The 17,113-nt window shown below is 47.8% G+C and overlaps 1 protein-coding gene across 7 annotated transcripts in view; it reads left to right on the forward strand.

Annotated features, from left to right (window-relative positions):
• Positions 1-703: 703 nt before the first annotated feature.
• The window catches only part of PDPR (pyruvate dehydrogenase phosphatase regulatory subunit), a 68,428-nt gene continuing 52,018 nt past the window's right edge, over positions 704-17,113 (forward strand). For 2 of the 7 annotated variants that reach the window (XM_048870650.2, XM_075118245.1), the window contains exons 1-2: positions 731-837; positions 3,896-4,195. In XM_048870650.2, coding sequence (XP_048726607.2) covers positions 3,969-4,195 — 227 coding nt within the window. In that variant the 5' untranslated portion in view covers positions 731-837; positions 3,896-3,968. Of the gene's footprint in view, positions 838-899; positions 925-1,171; positions 1,616-3,895; positions 4,196-15,580; positions 15,642-17,113 lie in introns of those variants that run through there. The other 5 variants (XM_075118240.1, XM_075118243.1, XM_075118242.1 and 2 more) reach the window with 5 other exon arrangements.

Genomic DNA, 17,113 nt, shown 5'->3' on the forward strand with positions numbered 1-17,113 from the left:
GAGGGGTGGGGGGCAGACACACAGACCTGTGGGGGGAGGTTTCTGGAGGGGGGTCACAGAGGTCTGTGGGGGGAGGTCTCTGGAGGGGGGGGCACACAGATCTGTGGGGGAGGTCTCTGGAGGGGTGGGGGGGGCACGGAGGTCTGTGGGGGGAGGTCTCCGGAGGTGTGGGGGGCGGACACACAGACCTGTGGGGGGAGGTCTCTGGAAGTGGGACGGGGGGGTACAGACACCTGTGGGGGGAGGTCTCTGGGGGGAGGTTGGGGGGCACACAGACCTGTGGGGGGAGGTTTCTGGGGGGGTCACAGAGGTCTGTGGGGGGAGGTTAGGGGGCACACAGACCTGTGGGGGAGGTCTCTGGGGGGGGGGGACACCCCCCAGTGCCTCTTTCCCCCTGCCCCCACTTCGCCCCCCTTTTCTTCCCCATCCCATGCCCCTCCCCCAGTGCCCCATGTCCGCCCCGCCCAGCCCCCCTCTCTCTCCGAGCCCTGCCCCCCTTCCCAGCGGAGCCCGCTGACTGACAGGCCTCCAGCGGGGGCGGGGCCTCAGCTCGCCCCGCCCACAGCGTGGTGGCGCCGCTTGCGTCTCCGGCCCCGGCCCGCCCCCGTCGTGTCTTGAAAGCGGAAGCCCAGGCCCCGCCCTCCGCACTTGCTGGTCTCCAGCAGCAACAAGCCCACGTGGGGCGCGGGAGGGGGAGGGGCTGGAGGAGACGGGGATGGCTCTTGATTGGTCCGCGCGCCGTTGTCGTACTGTGGGCGAGAGCCGTAAAGTGCGGGAGGTCGCGCGCGGGCGAAGCTCGCGGCAGTTGAGGCAACGACCCCCCTTCCGCGCGCAGAGGTGACCCTGGGCGCCGTGACCCTCGCGCCTGGGGCCGGCCGGGGTGGGGCGGCCCCGCTCGCTGCGGCTGGGTCCTGGCCGGCCGGGGTCAGCCTTGGGGGGGCCGGGCCGGGGCCGGGGCCGGGGCCCGGGGCGCGGACGGGCGGGGCGCTGGCCTGGCGGGGCGCTGGGGGGGCCGGGCCGGGGCGCTGGCCTGGCGGGGCGCTGGCCTGGGGGGCGCGGACAGTCGGGGCGCTGGGGGGGCCGGGCCGGGGCGCTGGGGGGCGCGGGGCGCTGCGGGGCGCGGACGGGCGGGGCGCTGGCCTGGCGGGGTCGGCGGCTGAGCTCAAGCCGCGAGGGGCGGCAGACGCGCCGCGAGCCGGGGTCAGGCTGGGAAGCGGCCGTGACCGGTCGGAGGCTGGCTCCCGCCCTAGGGGAGGAGGCTGCGCAGTGAGCAGCGTGAAGCGCTCCCCTGGAGCGGGCCAGGTCAGCGCCCGGCTGCGGACTGGGGCGCGCCGGCGGGGCGGCCGCCGAGCAGGCTCAGCGGGTCACGCCAGGAGCGCCAGTCGAGAGTAATGCTGCTGCGGAGAGAAGACCGATGTCGCTTTAGAAAGCGTGTTAATAGGTGTCTCGTGTGTGGAAGTTGGGGAGTGGGAGCGCCACTCTTCTTGGCGCTGGTGGGGCCGGTGCTGGGTGCTACGCGAAGAAAGACGGGAACAAGTTGTTGAGAGTCCGGAGGAGAGCAGTAAAAAGAGCAGTTTGGAAAACCTGACCGAAGAGGAAAGGTTGAGAGAGATGGGTATGTTTCATGTAGAGATGCCAAGGAGGGGGAGTGTAGGGAACCTGATAACAGTTTTCAGATTCTTTAGGGGCTGTTATAAAGAGGGTGGTGGCCAATTGATCTCCATGTGCACCAGGTGTAGGACAAGAAGTAATTAGCGTGGTTTGCAGCAAGAGAGATTTAGGTTAGGTATTAGGGAAAACGTTTTTTTAATTATAAGGATAGTTAAGCATTGGAACAAGTTATCTAGGGAGCTTGTGCAATCTCTCTCATTGGAGGCTTTGAAGAATAAGTTAGACAAACACCTGGCAGGGGTGATCTACATGAATTTAATTCTGCCTCAGCACAGGGAGATGGACTTGATGACCTCTTCAAGTTCCTTTCAGCTCTACATTTTTGTGATTTCTAGCATGATGCTCATGATTATGAGGTGGTAATAATGGCTGGGGCTTTAAAGAAATCTAAGGTAGGTGCCCAACTCCCATTAAAATTCAAACTCCATTGGAGTCCACTCTTGTCAGACATGTCTAAAATGAGATTGTAAGGCCACGGCTGGGGGACAGGCACCTTGGCCCTGACCCAGTCCTGCCCCAACCAGGAGAGAGGTGCCCCTTGGCCCTGACCCGGCTTGGCCTTGACCTGCCGGGCTACAGGCACCCCTCCCCCAGGAGCTGGACCTGCTGTGGCCAGGGGACAGGTGCCCCTCCCCTGGCTCAGCTAGGCCTGGACCTGGCACGGCTGGGGAAGAGGTGTCTCTCCCGTCCAAGTCCAAGTCCAGGTGGTGCTGCTGCTGCTGGGGGGGGAATCCTCTCTCCCCACTGTAGCCCCAAGGAGCCCCGCTGGAGCCCTCACCCTCTCGCACTCCAATTCTCTGCCTCAGCCCTAAGCCCCCACCCCCACTCCAAACTCCTTGGCCCCACCCCACCACATGAATTTTGTTATGTGCACCAATATGGAGGTGATATGTCACACATCACTTCCATATTGATGTACATAACAAAATTCATTTTGCACGTGGGTGGGGAAAATTAGAGGGAACACTAGTTGGGGGTAAACTGAAGAAAGGGAGAAATGTTATAACTGGTGAGCTCCAGTGTGTGAATCATAGCAGTGGGACTAGACCGTGTATCAAGCTGAGCAATGCTAACTGTACAGCAAGGAGCCTTCAGCAGCATCCATGATCAAACTAGCATCATTATGAAGCAACTGTATAGCCTCAAGTCAAAGCTGTCTGGATTCTAGTTCGTGCAGGCTGTGCCTCTCCATTCAAATAAAGGACAAACGTATCACTCATTCTTAAACTCCACATTTTGCCAATTAATTTCAGAAGCCAGTTAAAAATTCTCTACAGTCCTTCATAGACTCGACTTTCTCTATTTCATTCCCTGCACCCTCCACTCAGTTCACATTTCAGAGTAGCAGCTGTGTTAGTCTGTATTCACAAAAAGAAAAGGAGTAATTGTGGCACCTTAGAGACTAACCAGTTTATTTGAGCATAAGCGTTCTTGAGCTACAGCTCACTTCATTGGATGCATAAAAGTGGAAAATGCAGTGAGGATGTTTTTATACACACAGGCCATGAAAAGATGGGTGTTTATCACTTCAAAAGGTTTTCTCCCCCCACCCCACTCTCCTGTTGGTAATAGCTTATCTAAAGTGATCACTCTCCTTACAATGTGTTTGATAATCAAGGTGGGCCATTTCCAGCACAAGTCCAGGGTTTAACAAGAATGTCTGGGGAGGGGGGCGGGGGAAGGGGGTAGTCAAAAACAAGGGGAAATATGAAAGCTTATGCTCAAATAAATTGGTTAGTCTCTAAGGTGCCACAGGTCCTCCTTTTCAGTTCACATTGGCATCTTCTCTGTCTCATCACATGATCTTGCCACTGTTGGTGCAAGAGCCTTTTCTCTGCAGCTCTTGTCACCTGGAACAGACGTCCTGGGTATATGTAAAAACTTTATCTTGTTTTCTTCCTCATTACTGGGCTAAGCCAAATTTAGAAGAGAGAAACTCTGGGCCTCATCAGTCTCCTGATCTGTCTAGTTCCTTTCAGTAGTAAGGCTGTTCTTTGAGAACTCTCAAAGTCTGCACAGGCTCTTTTCCTGCTTACTCAACCATCAGCATTTAAAGATCCCAAGTTGTCAGTATAGAGGCTTTCAGATACCTTATTGCACATCATGTATTACATTGTCCCAGTCGCTACGCTCCTCCTCCCTACCCCTGAGTTCCCAAGAACAGCTTTGTGCACATGTTTTCTGATAAGTGGTAATAATAATCTGTTGCTTTTTCCTTCCCTAGAAGAAGTGGCAGCGAGCTAGCATCTTAACGTGTGTAGGTGGTGTCTCGAGAAAGCTGACTGACACCCGTTGGGATGTTTCTTCGGTTACTGTCAGATGTCCGGTGGTGGACAGCCAGCCCAAGATGGAGAAGCACGTCCAGCTTCCGGCACATGACCACATCTGCGGCAGAGCCTCCCCCCGTTTCCCTGCCAGCTCAGGCACAGGTGGTAATCTGTGGTGGTGGAATCGTGGGCACCTCCATTGCATACCACCTCTCCAAGCTAGGATGGAAGGATATAGTCTTACTGGAACAGGGCAGGTAAGAGTTTGATTTTCTCTTCATTAAAGCATACTGAAACCAAAACCTCAGAACTGTATGGGACTTGCGCACACACAGTATCTTTCTTTGTGTGATCTTTTCATCATCTTACTTTCTCCCAGCATCGGAGCTGGTAACACTGCACATCAGTGATGAAACCTAAGTCAAACCATTGGCTTTGCCCTTCCTTCACAGGCCCCCAGGTAATTGCATATTGTGAGCTCTACCCTACCCAGTGGAACTTTATAGGCCATTCTTCAAAGCCTAAATGCCTCATGTAGGTCAAGAAAAGTAACAACTTTAGTTTTCAAACTATACTTGAGTCTTCTTTCTCTTCCACATTAAACTTTCTCACTGCCATCATGATGATCTTGCTGGCCTCCCAATTTATTTAAGATCTCTCACTCCAACTTCTGAACAAACTCCAACATAAACAAAGGAACTGCTCCTTTGTTTGTCTACACAGGGATAAAAAAATCTCTGGCTGGCCCGGGTCAGCTGATTCGGGCAGTAGGGCTGAAAAATTGCAGAGTCGGTATTCAGGCTTGGGCTGTGGAACCCTGTGAGGGTGGACAGTCTCAGAGCTTGGGTTCCATCCCAAGCCCCAACGTCTACACAGCAATTTTTAGTCCTGCAACTTGAGCCCTGTGAGCTCAAGTCAGCTGACCTGGGCCAACCGCAGCCATACTTTTATCCCTCTGTAGACATATCCTGAGTTTATGATCCTTCACTATATTAAATTTCTAGTCTTTTTGCCAAACCTTTAGCAATCTGTACTTAAGGCAGAGACTAGGGTGGGGTCTAGATGAAGAATTGTTGAGTTGGGAGAGGGCAATGTTAAATTTATTTCTTTGTGTATGTAAGGGAGGCTAGGGTGTAGACTCAGGCCTGCCTGCACAAATTTGCACCATTTTAGCTAAACCTGTGCAAACCTTTGTGTGGATGCTATAAGCCATTTCTAACTGCATCTAGGATTGCCCACACAGGGACTTATCTAAACAAGTAGATCTGTGCAGACAAACCCATAATATCCTCAATCCTGTAATAGCTTTAGCCCATAGCTTTATGCATGTGAATAGTCCCACTGAGGTCAGCCTGCTCTCATGAGTAAAGTTACATAAACATCATCATAGGACTGGAAGGGACCTCGAGAGGTCATTTAGTCCAGTCCCCTGCATTCATGGCAGGACTAAGTATTATCTACATACACATTAAGTATTTGTAGAATAAAGCCCTGAGTTCATTCTGTCTGTGCTCCCTGCTAAGTGGAGGAACCTAGACTTGCTAGGGTTACTGATGGGCAGGTTAAGCCCTTGAGAAATTTTAACATAAAACAATTTTACAGTTTCATTTCAGTTGATTTTGTGCCTGCAAGGCCCAGCTTTTCTGTGAATTTTCATTACTGTGGTAGTTTTGCATCAAAACACATGGAATTCCACCCTCCCCAGTTTGTGCTTGTGTTTAATGCAAAATGTAATCTTCGTACAAATTAAATGTTGAGGGTCTTTCTCATAATGAGGCCATCTGAATGAAAATAGATCTATGTGACACTCAAATGATCCTGCAAAATAAAGGAAAGAAACCCAGAAAATTTTGCATGTTCTTCATAAATTGGACCTTCAGCTTTCGGTCATTGATAAGAAGCTACTGCTAGGGCTTGTTACACTACCAAGTTTTGTTGACAAAACTTATGTCGACGCCCAAAGGTTGACAAAACAAAAATCGCCAAAGGGTGTTCACACTTGCTCCCTCTGTTGACAGATCATGTCTGCATAGGGGACACCATCATTGACAAGGTGAGCAATGCACCGTGGGTATGTATCCCACAGTGCAGTGTTGTGGAAAGGAAGAGCTGATCCCTGCGCATCTTGGGATTCTGAGTTCTCCCACAGCCCCCTCAGCTGCCGAGAGCAACATTTGAGGAATGGCAAAGCAGCACAGCAGTCTGTCCGCTTCCCACTGCAGCAGCTGTCTGCCTGCTGCTGTGTTCCTAGTGCAGGGCAGAACAGGAGCATTCCAATGATTTGCTCTTTGTTCCCCAAACAGAGCAGCTTCCCAGAGCTTTGAAAGAGGAGGGGCACATGCCTGCAGGGCACCAGAGATCAAAACACTGAGCAGAGCAATCAGGGCAGGCATTGTAGGATACTGGCCAAAGCCAGTTCTGTTGACAAAACAATCAGCAGTGTCTACACTGGCTCTTTGCGGACAATAAACGGAGGGAAAAAGACAAGTCTCTCGTAGGGGTGGAAGTTTTTTGTCTCCAAACTGGGTGTTTTTCGTGACAAAAATCCCATTGTAGTGTGTGTGCCTTTTGGTGACAAAACTTGGTAATTTAGACAAGGCCCTAGACTTCTTTCAGTCCTTAAACATCTATTCAATCCTTAAATTACTTGATTCACACAGAGTGAATCAAGTAATCTTGTCTGAGAGCCTTTTTAAACTGAGTGCCCGGTTGAGTCCAGGTGGAAGCTATTTCTGATTGGCTGTTTAGCCTCTACACCAACTTTTTCTAGAACAATTCCCTTCACATGGGAAGCTCCTCCAGTGGGGTTGGCTTTCAGGGCAGTACCCAAGGTGGTGGTCTTGTATAGTTTTGTCATTACATTTCTGATCACAGCAGTGGCTGTGAAGCTAATACTTAGTCCTGCCTTGAGTGCAGGGGTCTGGACTAGATGACCTCTCGAGGTCCCTTCCAGTTCTGATTCTAGCGGTGCGAAGCCCACGGTACTTACCCATTGTGCTGTGTGCACTGCTGGCCTGAGCCCTGAGCAGGTCCTCTGCCTGCCTTCCTTTGCAGGGAATTAACTTCTTTCCTGCTTCCTTTTCAGTGGGCACGTACACTTCATCACAGGTCCCTGGTGAGCTAATTGCGATACAAGCTCAGTCCATGTACATACTGAGAAAAAGCATTGTGTTAGAAAATCAGTTAACTTAGACATTTTAGTTAGCATGACATTAAACATGGTTGTGACATAGGTGACCCGATATTAAGTGCTTTGTCTTGTATATACAACTTTTTCCTCCCCCTAAATAGTGCCCTGCTTTTTTACAAATGCTATCTGGTCACCCTGTTTACACAAAAATACCTATGTTTTAAAAATGTCAGCTGGATATTATTTATGAAGATTATAGCATAGACAGGGTCACTGAGGTGTTACTTTTACAGGAGATAGATATGATAGACAATTGTGAGCTCTGCGAAGGCCTGTGCGGCAAAGTGCCAGCTGGTGTAATGGCAGGAAAAATGGGTTAATCGCCCTGGGAATCCTGGCAAAGTGGTGATAGTGTGCTTAGATCTAATTGTCATTTCTTTACATGTTCAGAGAATTTCAAAGGGTAAGATTCTAGTGGCACCACAGCAGTCCCTTGCCCAGTAATATAGATGTACAGTAGTTAGAACATAGAAAAGTATCAGAGCAGCTAACACGGCTGCTACTCTGAAACCTCAGCAGAATGTTTTTCATGTCAGAATGTCTATTGTCATGAATTCTCATAAATTTCAAAAGGTGAGCTAAAAGTCATTTCAGGAATCACACCTGCCTGAGTCCTCTTGCTGATTTTTATGCTTTTATAGCCATATTTTTGTATTTTAAAGTGTTTCTCTCACTTGTTGCTGTGTGAAAGACCTATACAAATAGGCAGAACTGATTATAGAGGGGAAATAATGAAACTGACACTACAGAGTGCTGTTTAATACGCAATGCAAACAAGTAGGAAAAAAGAAATACTCTTTCTTTAATTTATTAGTCATTTTAGGCATTACTTTTGACAATGGACTCATAAAAAGTGAGAGGTTTTTATCTTCATGGTGCTCCTATAATCGTACTCAAATCATAAAATCTTTCATCTGTAGATCTTACGAACTTTATGTAAATTGGTATCATTATCCCCATTTTACACATGGGGAAACTGACTCAGAGCTAGCCAAGGCCTTGTCTAGGCTAGGATTTGAAGATCCTTCGTATGTTAAGCTACACATTTTAAAAGTATAGTGTAGTCCAGGCAGTGTGTCTTGACTATACTAAACTTTTTAAGAGGTTGTTTGCTAACCCCCAGCCTACATGAGGCCTAATTGACTTTCTCAGGGTCAGACAGTAAGCCAGTGGCAGGGCTGGTATAAGAACCCAGGTCTTCAGATTCACATCATTTTGCCCTATTCACTCCACCATGGTGCCTCATCCATGGTGTTATTTAACGGTTCCCTAGTAGGCTTTGTGTTGACACCTTGCTGGGATGAATGAAGTGAGGGGGCACAGACCATGCTGGGCAACTGCTGCTGACTGTTGATTGGACACTTAGTTTTGGGTGTGTGAACACAGTAGCAGTGCAGCAGTTTGCATGGGATGCTTTTTCTTTTCAAAGAAAGAAAAACATGGACTCAACCCATATTTTTAAACAATAATAACTTGGATTCTGAGGAACACAGCAAACATGGCTAAAAAGCCCTTAAAATGAGGGGGTCCATGCAGTTTTCCCCACAGTTAAAATTTTCCACCTGTCCTCCTGATGAATTTTCCCATAGTATATTTCTTGGAAACAGAGGGCAGTGTTTTTAGCACTCTAAACCTTTTTGTATTCTCTCTTAATTTGGTTCATGTAAAGTTTCATTGTTCACACATTGACAGGATTAGTGGTTGCAGCCTGTGGACTATTAAGTGCTCCAAAGCACAGAATCATAGAATATCAGGGTTGGAAGGGACCTCAGGAGGTCATTTAGTCCAACCCTCTGCTCAAAGCAGGACCAATCACCAACTAAATCATCCCAGCCAGGGCTTTGTCAAGTGTGACCGTAAAAACCTCTAAGGAAGGAGATTCCACCACCTCCCATTCCAGTGCTTCATCACCCTCCTAGTGAAAAGGTTTTTCCTAATATCCAATCTAAACCTCCCCCACTACAACTTGAGACCATTATTCCTTGTTCTGTCATCTGGTACCACTGAGAACAGTCTAGAGCCATCCTCTTTGGAACCCCCTTTCAGGTAGTTGAAAGCAGCTATCAAATCCTCCCTCGTTCTTCTCTTCTGCAGACTAAATAATCCCAGTTCCCTCAGCCTCTCCTCATAAGTCATGTGCTTCAGCCCCCTAATCATTTCTGTTGCCCTCCGCTGGACTCTTTCTAATTTTTCCACATCCTTCTTGCAGTGTGGGGCCCAAAACTGGACAGCGTACTCCAGATGAGGCCTCACCAATGCTGAATAGAGGGGAACGATCACATCCCTCAATCCTTATACACCCCAAAATGCTGTTAGCCTTCTTGGCAACAAGGGCACACTGTTGACTCATATCCAGCTTCTTGTCCACTGTAACCCCTAGGTCATTTTCTGCAGAACTGCTGCCTAGCCACTTGGTCCCTAGTCTGTAGCAGTGCATGGGATTCTTCCATCCTAAGTGCAAGACTCTGCACTTGTCTTTGTTAAACCTCATCAGATTTCTGAGCACCGTTATGTAGCTCAGGTTTTGAGCTTAACAAGTGACAGAAATCTGAATTAGCTGTGAAACATATCTTGGTTGTACCTAGAGGAGATTTAAAGTTGTATTGCCACTGTGATGGGTTGGATCACAGAAACCCCTTTAGGACTGCCATCTGATGTGCCTAGACTACCCCTGAGCCTGTTTTCCCTGCCAGCTTGGGACTTCAGTCCCTTGCCTGGTATGAGCCAGACATGCTTGCCTGTTGCAAACACACATCCAAGTCTGAACCACATTCCCCACAAGCCACAGGCTTAACTGAAAACCGCTTAAGTGCTCTTGTCTACAGCACTCAGATATCCAACTCCCAATGAAGTCCAAACCACAAATCCGTTTTACCCTGTATAAAGTGTATACAGGGTAAACTCATAAATTGTTTGCCCTCTATAACACTGATAGAGATATGCACAGCTGTTTGCCCCCCAGCTATTAATACATACTCTGTGTTAATTAATAAGTAAAAAGTGATTTTATTAAATACAAAAAATAGGATTCAAGTGGTTCCAAGTAATAACAGAACAAAATGAATTACCAAGCAAAATAAAATAAAACACGGAAGTCTAAGCTTAATACAGTAAGAAAGTGATTACAGATGAAATCTCACCCTCAGATGTTTCAATAAGCTTATTTTACAGACTAATTTCTTTTTAGTGTGGGTCCAGCAATCACTCCCACCCCCATGGTTACTGTCCTTTGTTTCAGTTTCTTTCAGGTATCCTTTGGGGGTGGAGAGGCTACCTCTTGAGCCAGCTGAAGACAAAATGGAGTGGTTTCCCAGGGGTTTATATAGTTTCTCTCTTGTGTAGAATCATAGCTCAGCATGGAGTATTGGAATCACATGGGCAAGTCACATGTCCATGCATGACTCAGTTGTCTACAGGCCAAGCTGAAAGCTTAGATATGTACTGGTGTCTGTCAAGGTCTATTGTTAACCAAGTACTTCCATTTACTTGACTAACCCCTTCGAAGTGTGTTGACCGAATCTTCCTTAATGTGCTTTCTACAGCAAACACTTTAAATACAAGCATAGAGCCAACGCTTGTAACTTCAGATATAAAAATGATACATACATACAAATAGGATGAATACATGCAGAAGAACATAACCTTTGCAAAGATATGATACATGGCATATCTAGCATAAAACCTATTCCAGTTATGTCATAATTACACTCATAATCATATTTCTGTAAAGCATTATGGGATGCAACGTCACACCCACAATAAACAATAGATATCTGAAACTCCGTGCATAACCATTTGCTTCTCAACAGTGATTCTTTGTAGGGCGCTGAGGTTATAGAATCATAGAAGATTAGGGTTGGAAGAGACCTCAGTAGGTCATCTAGTCCAACCCCCTGCTCAAGGCAGGACCAACACCAATTAAATCATCCCAGCCAGGGCTTTGTCAAGCCGGACCTTAAAAACTTCTACGGATGGCGTTTCCACCACCTCCCTAGGTAACCCATTCCAGTGCTTCACCACCCTCCTAGTGAAATAATGTTTCCTAATATCCAACCTAGACCTCCCCCACTGCAACTTGAGACCCTTGCTCCTTGTTCTGTCATCTGCCACCACTAAGAATGGCCTAGATCCATCCTCTTTGGAACCCCCTTTCAGGTAGTTGAAAGCAGCTATCAAATCCCCCCTCACTCTTCTCTTCTGCAGACTAAACAAGCCCAGTTCCTTCAGCCTCTCCTCATAAGTCATGTGCCCCAGTGCTCTGATCATTTTTGTTGCCCTCCGCTAGACTCTCTCCAATTTTTCCTACCTCTTTCTATAGTGGGAGGCCCAAAACTGGACGCAGTACTCCAGATATGGCCTCACCAGTGCCAAATAGTCACTTCCCTCAATCTGCTGGCAGTGCTCCTACTAATACAGCCCAATATGCCGTTAGCCTTTTTGGCAACAAGGGCATGCTGCCGACTCATATCCAGCTTGTCATCCGCTGTTATCGCCAGGTCCTTTTCTGCAGAACAGCTGCTTAGCCAGTCAGTCCCCAGCCTGTAGCAGTGCATGGGATTCTTCCATCCTAAGTGCAGGACTCTGCACTTGTCCTTGTTGAACCTCATCAGATTTCTTTTGTCCCAATCCTCCAATTTATCTAGGGCCCTCTGGACCCTATCTCTACCTTCCAGATTATTCATATCTTTCTGATCATGAATTCCTGTCTCAAAACCAAATGTGTGGGATTATAGGGCTTGAAATGTCTGCAGTAGATGCCCATACCAGATAACTTGTTTTGTTTTTTTTGTTTTTTTTTAAGCCATCCTCACTAGCACGACATTAGGACTGCAGAGGACAGGAGATAGAACAGTAATCTCAAACTATGGGAAGGCTGTTGGATTAAAGGTAGATATCCTGAGTAAGATAGATGTGCCCACTGCTCTGCTCGTTAAACGGCTGGATTTTAGCAGAGGTTTCCAAAAAGTATTCAAAATAGAATGAAAATGTTTTGCTTACTCAGCCGTGCATTTTTTTAACAAGACCATGCTGGTATAGCTGAGTGAATGGAGAGAAAATACAGCAGATGGACATGTAGTTTTACAAGATGTGTACATGACACTGGAGCAGACAATTTTCTTGACTAAGGTCCCTCTTCTGCTTGGTGTGTCTCACCAATTGCTTCTATTGGAATCATGAGTCATTTTGAATTAGTTTCTAGGATTGTAATGTCACCATGTGCATAGCTCAGATGAGCAGTTTGAGCTCTGTATAGCATACTAAACTATACACTGTGCTATGGGCTGCTCTGTCTTTGTGAGAACACCCCTCAAATTCAATCTGCTCTGTGGCGGTGCTTTCCTTTGCGTCTTTGACTTGGGAATGTGCTTTCGCTGATTGAAGACTATTTCCTTATAGAATCATAGAATAGAATATCAGGGTTGGAAGGGACCCCAGAAGGTCATCTAGTCCAACCCCCTGCTCGAAGCAGGACCAATTCCCAGTTAAATCATCCCAGCCAGGGCTTTGTCAAGCCTGACCTTAAAAACCTCTAAGGAAGGAGATTCTACCACCTCCCTAGGTAACGCATTCCAGTGTTTCACCACCCTCTTAGTGAAAAAGTTTTTCCTAATATCCAATCTAAACCTCCCCCACTGCAACTTGAGACCATTACTCCTCGTTCTGTCATCTGATACCATTGAGAACAGTCTAGAGCCATCCTCTTTGGAACCCCCTTTCAGGTAGTTGAAAGCAGCTATCAAATCCCCCCTCATTCTTCTCTTCTGCAGACTAAACAATCCCAGCTCCCTCAGCCTCTCCTCATAAGTCATGTGTTCTAGACCCCTAATCATTTTTGTTGCCTTTCACTGGACTCTCTCCAATTTATCCACATGCTGTAGGGAATGGCGTCAATTCTGTTTGGTAGGTTCTTTGCATGTGTAGGTCATGGTTAAGGGTACAATTTAGTCCTAGGTATTTTTAGTAAGTCATGCACAAGTCATGGGCAATAAACAAAAATTCACGACCTGTGACCTGTCCATGACTTATACTAAAAATACCTGTTTAAATGGGGGTGGGAGGGGCTGCTGGGGCGAGCGGCTCCAGCTCCTGGGGGCCACAGACTGCAACTGCTCCAACCGGCCGGGGCCTGCCGCCCGGGGCCGTGGACTGCGGCTGCTCTGGCCGGCTGGGGACAGCTGCTCAGGGCTGCTCCAGTAGCTGGCTTGCTGCTTGGGCACTGCAGAAGTCACGGAGGTTGCGGAAAGTCACGGAATCCGTGACTGCCATGACTGACGCGGAGCCCTAATCGTGGTAAAAGCACTCTTCAGTGTCCAGCTTTGAATGCAGTCTCACTGTACTATGCCTCATTGGACAGTAGTCTTCCTTCCACCTGTGTCTCTTGCTGGAGTGCAAGTATAGGGTGCATGTTATCAACAGGCAGCTAAAAATACACTCTAGAGCTGGAATGCCCAGTGCGGTTTTGTTTGTAGCAGGGGTTGCAGACATCTGGACATGGGATCTGCACAGTCAATGGAGTACTCCAAACAGAGAGGGCTTTTAACTAACAGAGTTTATTACTCTAACATCAGCTCAAGTTACCAGGAATTCATGCCTATCTCAGTTCTGGGCTGTTCTTTCTCCCCCTTTTTCCCCCCTTCCCATATCTTAGTGCTGTTCTACACTACGAGGTTAGGTTGAATTTAGCCACATTAGGTTGATTTTATAATGAATGCATCTACACAACCAACCCCGTTCCTCCGATCTAAAGGGCTCTTAAAATCGACTGCTGTACTCCTCCCCAATGCAGGGAGTAGCACTAAAATCAACCTTCCTAGGTCGGAATTTGGGGTAGTGTAGATGCAGCGCTGTGCAATTGGATGGTGTTGGCCTCCGGGAACTATCCCAGAGTGCTCCAATGTGACTGCTCTGGACAGCACTTTCAACCCTGATGCACTAGCCAGGTACACAGGAAAAGCACCTGGAACTTTTGAATTTCATTTCCTGTTTGGTCAGCGTGGTGAGCCCAGCAGAACAGGTGACCATACAGTCCCAGAATCACAAACGAGCTCGAGCATGGAGTGAACGGGAGACGCTGGATCTGATTGCTGTATGAGGAGAAGAATCTGTGTAGGCAGAACTCTGACCCAGCAGAAGAAATGCTGATATATATGCCAAAATCGCACAGGGCATGGTGGAGAGAGGCTACACCAGGGATGCACAGCAGTGCTGCGTGAAAATTAAGGAGCTCAGGCAAGCTTACCAAAAGATAAAGGAGGCAAATGGTCGCTCCGGGTTAGAGCCCCAGACATGCCGATTCTATGATCAGCTACATGCCATTCTAGGGGGGACCCTACCAGTACCCAAACACTCTCCATGGACACCTGCAAGGTGTCAGCCTCACGCAACACAGATGAGGATTTTGTGGATGAGGAGGAGGAGAATGGATTCTCCGCTAGCCTGCTGCACATTCTCCTGGGCAGCCAGGACCTTTCCCTCACCCTGGAGCCAATACCCTCTCAGGGCCTATTGTTCCCAGACCCTGAATGCGGGGAAGGCACCTCTGGTGAGTGCACATTTATAATGACACTACAGGAGTTAAAAGCAATTGTGTTTAATGTTTGATTTGCCCTGAACAATTGGGATGCATTCGCAGCCAATACAGCTAATGGAAAAGTCTGTTAACGTGTCTGGGGATGGAGTGGGAATCCTCCAGGTTCATCTCCATGAAGATCTTCTGGAGGTACTCTGAAAGCCTTTGCAGAAGGCTTTTGGGGAGGGCTGCCTTATTTCGTCCTCCATGGTAGGACACTTTACCACGCCAAGCCAGTAGCAAGTGATCTGGAATCATTGCAACACAAAGCATGGCAGCGAATGGTCCTGGGTTTTGGTTGCATTCATCCATCATTTGGTCTTTTATCTTTCTGTCCGCTTCAGGAGAGTTACCATTCATAGTCACCTGGTTGAAATAGGGGAAATTTTGTAAGGGAACAGTAATCCCCTCTGTTTGGTGATCCCCGACACATTAGACCCCAAGCATGCTGGGCTGTTTGCGCATGGCTAAAAGGGACCATCCTGGAGAATAGCCACGTGTGTGGGGAGGAGGGGTTTGCTGCACATCCACCCCAAAACCGCAGCCCCTCCTTTTAAATGGCGAACACAATGGGCATTGGTTGCTATGGGAAAGGAGGGTGCTGCAGTTTGAAACCATTTCCATATGTTATGAACATGAAAGAAGCCAAACCCACGTACCCTTTGGCTTATCATGGCTGCTTGCAAACCAGATTCTGTTGCCCAGCCATGTGTGATGTGTCACCATACCGGCAGGTGCTAAATATAAAAGGAAAATGCGACTTTGTACTTAAAACATTTGTGCTGTCTGCTGTGAATTGCTTGATTCACTGTAAAAGAATCTCCCTTTTGTTCTCAGAAATGTATCTTTAAAGTCTACTCTCCCTCTTCTTCCCCCCTGCAGCCGCAAATGCTTCTATGCTCCCTGCATCAACTCTGTCCCTGAGGTTATTGCAGATTAGAAGGTGAAAAAAATGCATCCGCGATGACGTGTTTTCAGAGCTCATGCAGTCCTCCCGCACTGATAGGTTACAGCTGAATGCATGGAGGCATTTGGTGGCAGAGGCCAGAAAAGCATACAGTGAGCGTGATCAGAGCACGCAGGAAGAGATGCTGAGGCTAATGGGGGAGCAAATGGACATGATTCATAGATATTAAGGTCAGAAGGGACCATTATGATCATCCAGTCTGACCTCCTGCATGATGCAGTCCACCAAATCTCACCTACCCGCTCCTGCAATAAACCTCTCACCTATGTCTGAGCTATTGAAGTCCTCAAATCATGGTTTAAAGACATCAAGGTGCAGAGTGACCCGTGCCCCATGCTGCAGAGGAAGGCGAAAAACCCCCAGGGCCTCTTCCAATCTGCCCTAGTGAGCGTTGTCAGTGATCTAAAGTTTTTTTAATAAATAAAGAATGAATGGATTCAGAACAAAAGAGACTTTATTTCCTGTGCCAGCTGTGGATGAAGGGGGGATGGGGTTTGGCTTACAGGGAAGTACATTCACCAAACGGGGCAGCTTTGCATCAAGGACAAACACACACAGCTGTCACACCGTAGCCTGGTCAGTCATGAAATTGTTTTTCAAAGCCTCTTCGATGTGCAGCGCGCCTTGGTGTGCTCTTCTAATTGCCCTGGTGTCTGGCTTTTCAAAACTGGCTGCCAGGCGATTTGCCTCAACCTCCCACCCCACCACAAATGTCTCCCCCCTACTCTCAGATATTATGGAGCACACAGCAAGCAGCAATAACAATAGGAGTATTGCTTTTGCTGAAGTCTAACTTACTCAGCAAACTGTGCCAGCACCCTTTTAAATGTCCAAGGCACATTCCACCACTATTCTGCACTTGCTCAGCCTATAGCTGAACTCCTCCTTCCTGCTGTCCAGGCTGCCTGTGTATGGCTTCATGAGCCCTGGGAGCAAGGGGTAGGCTGGGTCCCCAAGGACAACTATTAGCATTTCAAATTCCCCAATGGTAATTTTCTGGTCTGGGAAGAAGGTCCCTCCTTTCAGGTTTCCAAACAGCCCAGAGTCCAAAAGATGCAATTCCACTGAATGCATCTGATGAAGTGAGCTGTAGCTCACGAAAGCTTATGCTCAAATAAATTTGTTAGTCTCTAAGGTGCCACAAGTACTCCTTTTCTTTTTGTGAATACAGACTTTACACAGCTGCTACTCTGAAATCTGTATACAATTGGTTGCTAAAGATCGACTTCTATAATACTGACCTAATTTTGTAGTGTAGACATGCCCTTATTGTGATTTCACCACCTTGTAGCTACACACACAAGCAGCAAACTCTGGTCACCAATAAGAGGGGCTATAATGCCTACTGCATCTGAGAGGTTCATGTCCCGAGGTTGCCCCTGAACCAGAGGCTCTGGTATGATACTTTTCAGAGTAACAGCCGTGTTAGTCTATATTCGCAAAAAGAA

The sequence above is a fragment of the Caretta caretta genome, chromosome 12 (genome assembly GCF_965140235.1).
Source record: "Caretta caretta isolate rCarCar2 chromosome 12, rCarCar1.hap1, whole genome shotgun sequence".
Taxonomy (NCBI): Eukaryota; Metazoa; Chordata; order Testudines; family Cheloniidae; genus Caretta; species Caretta caretta.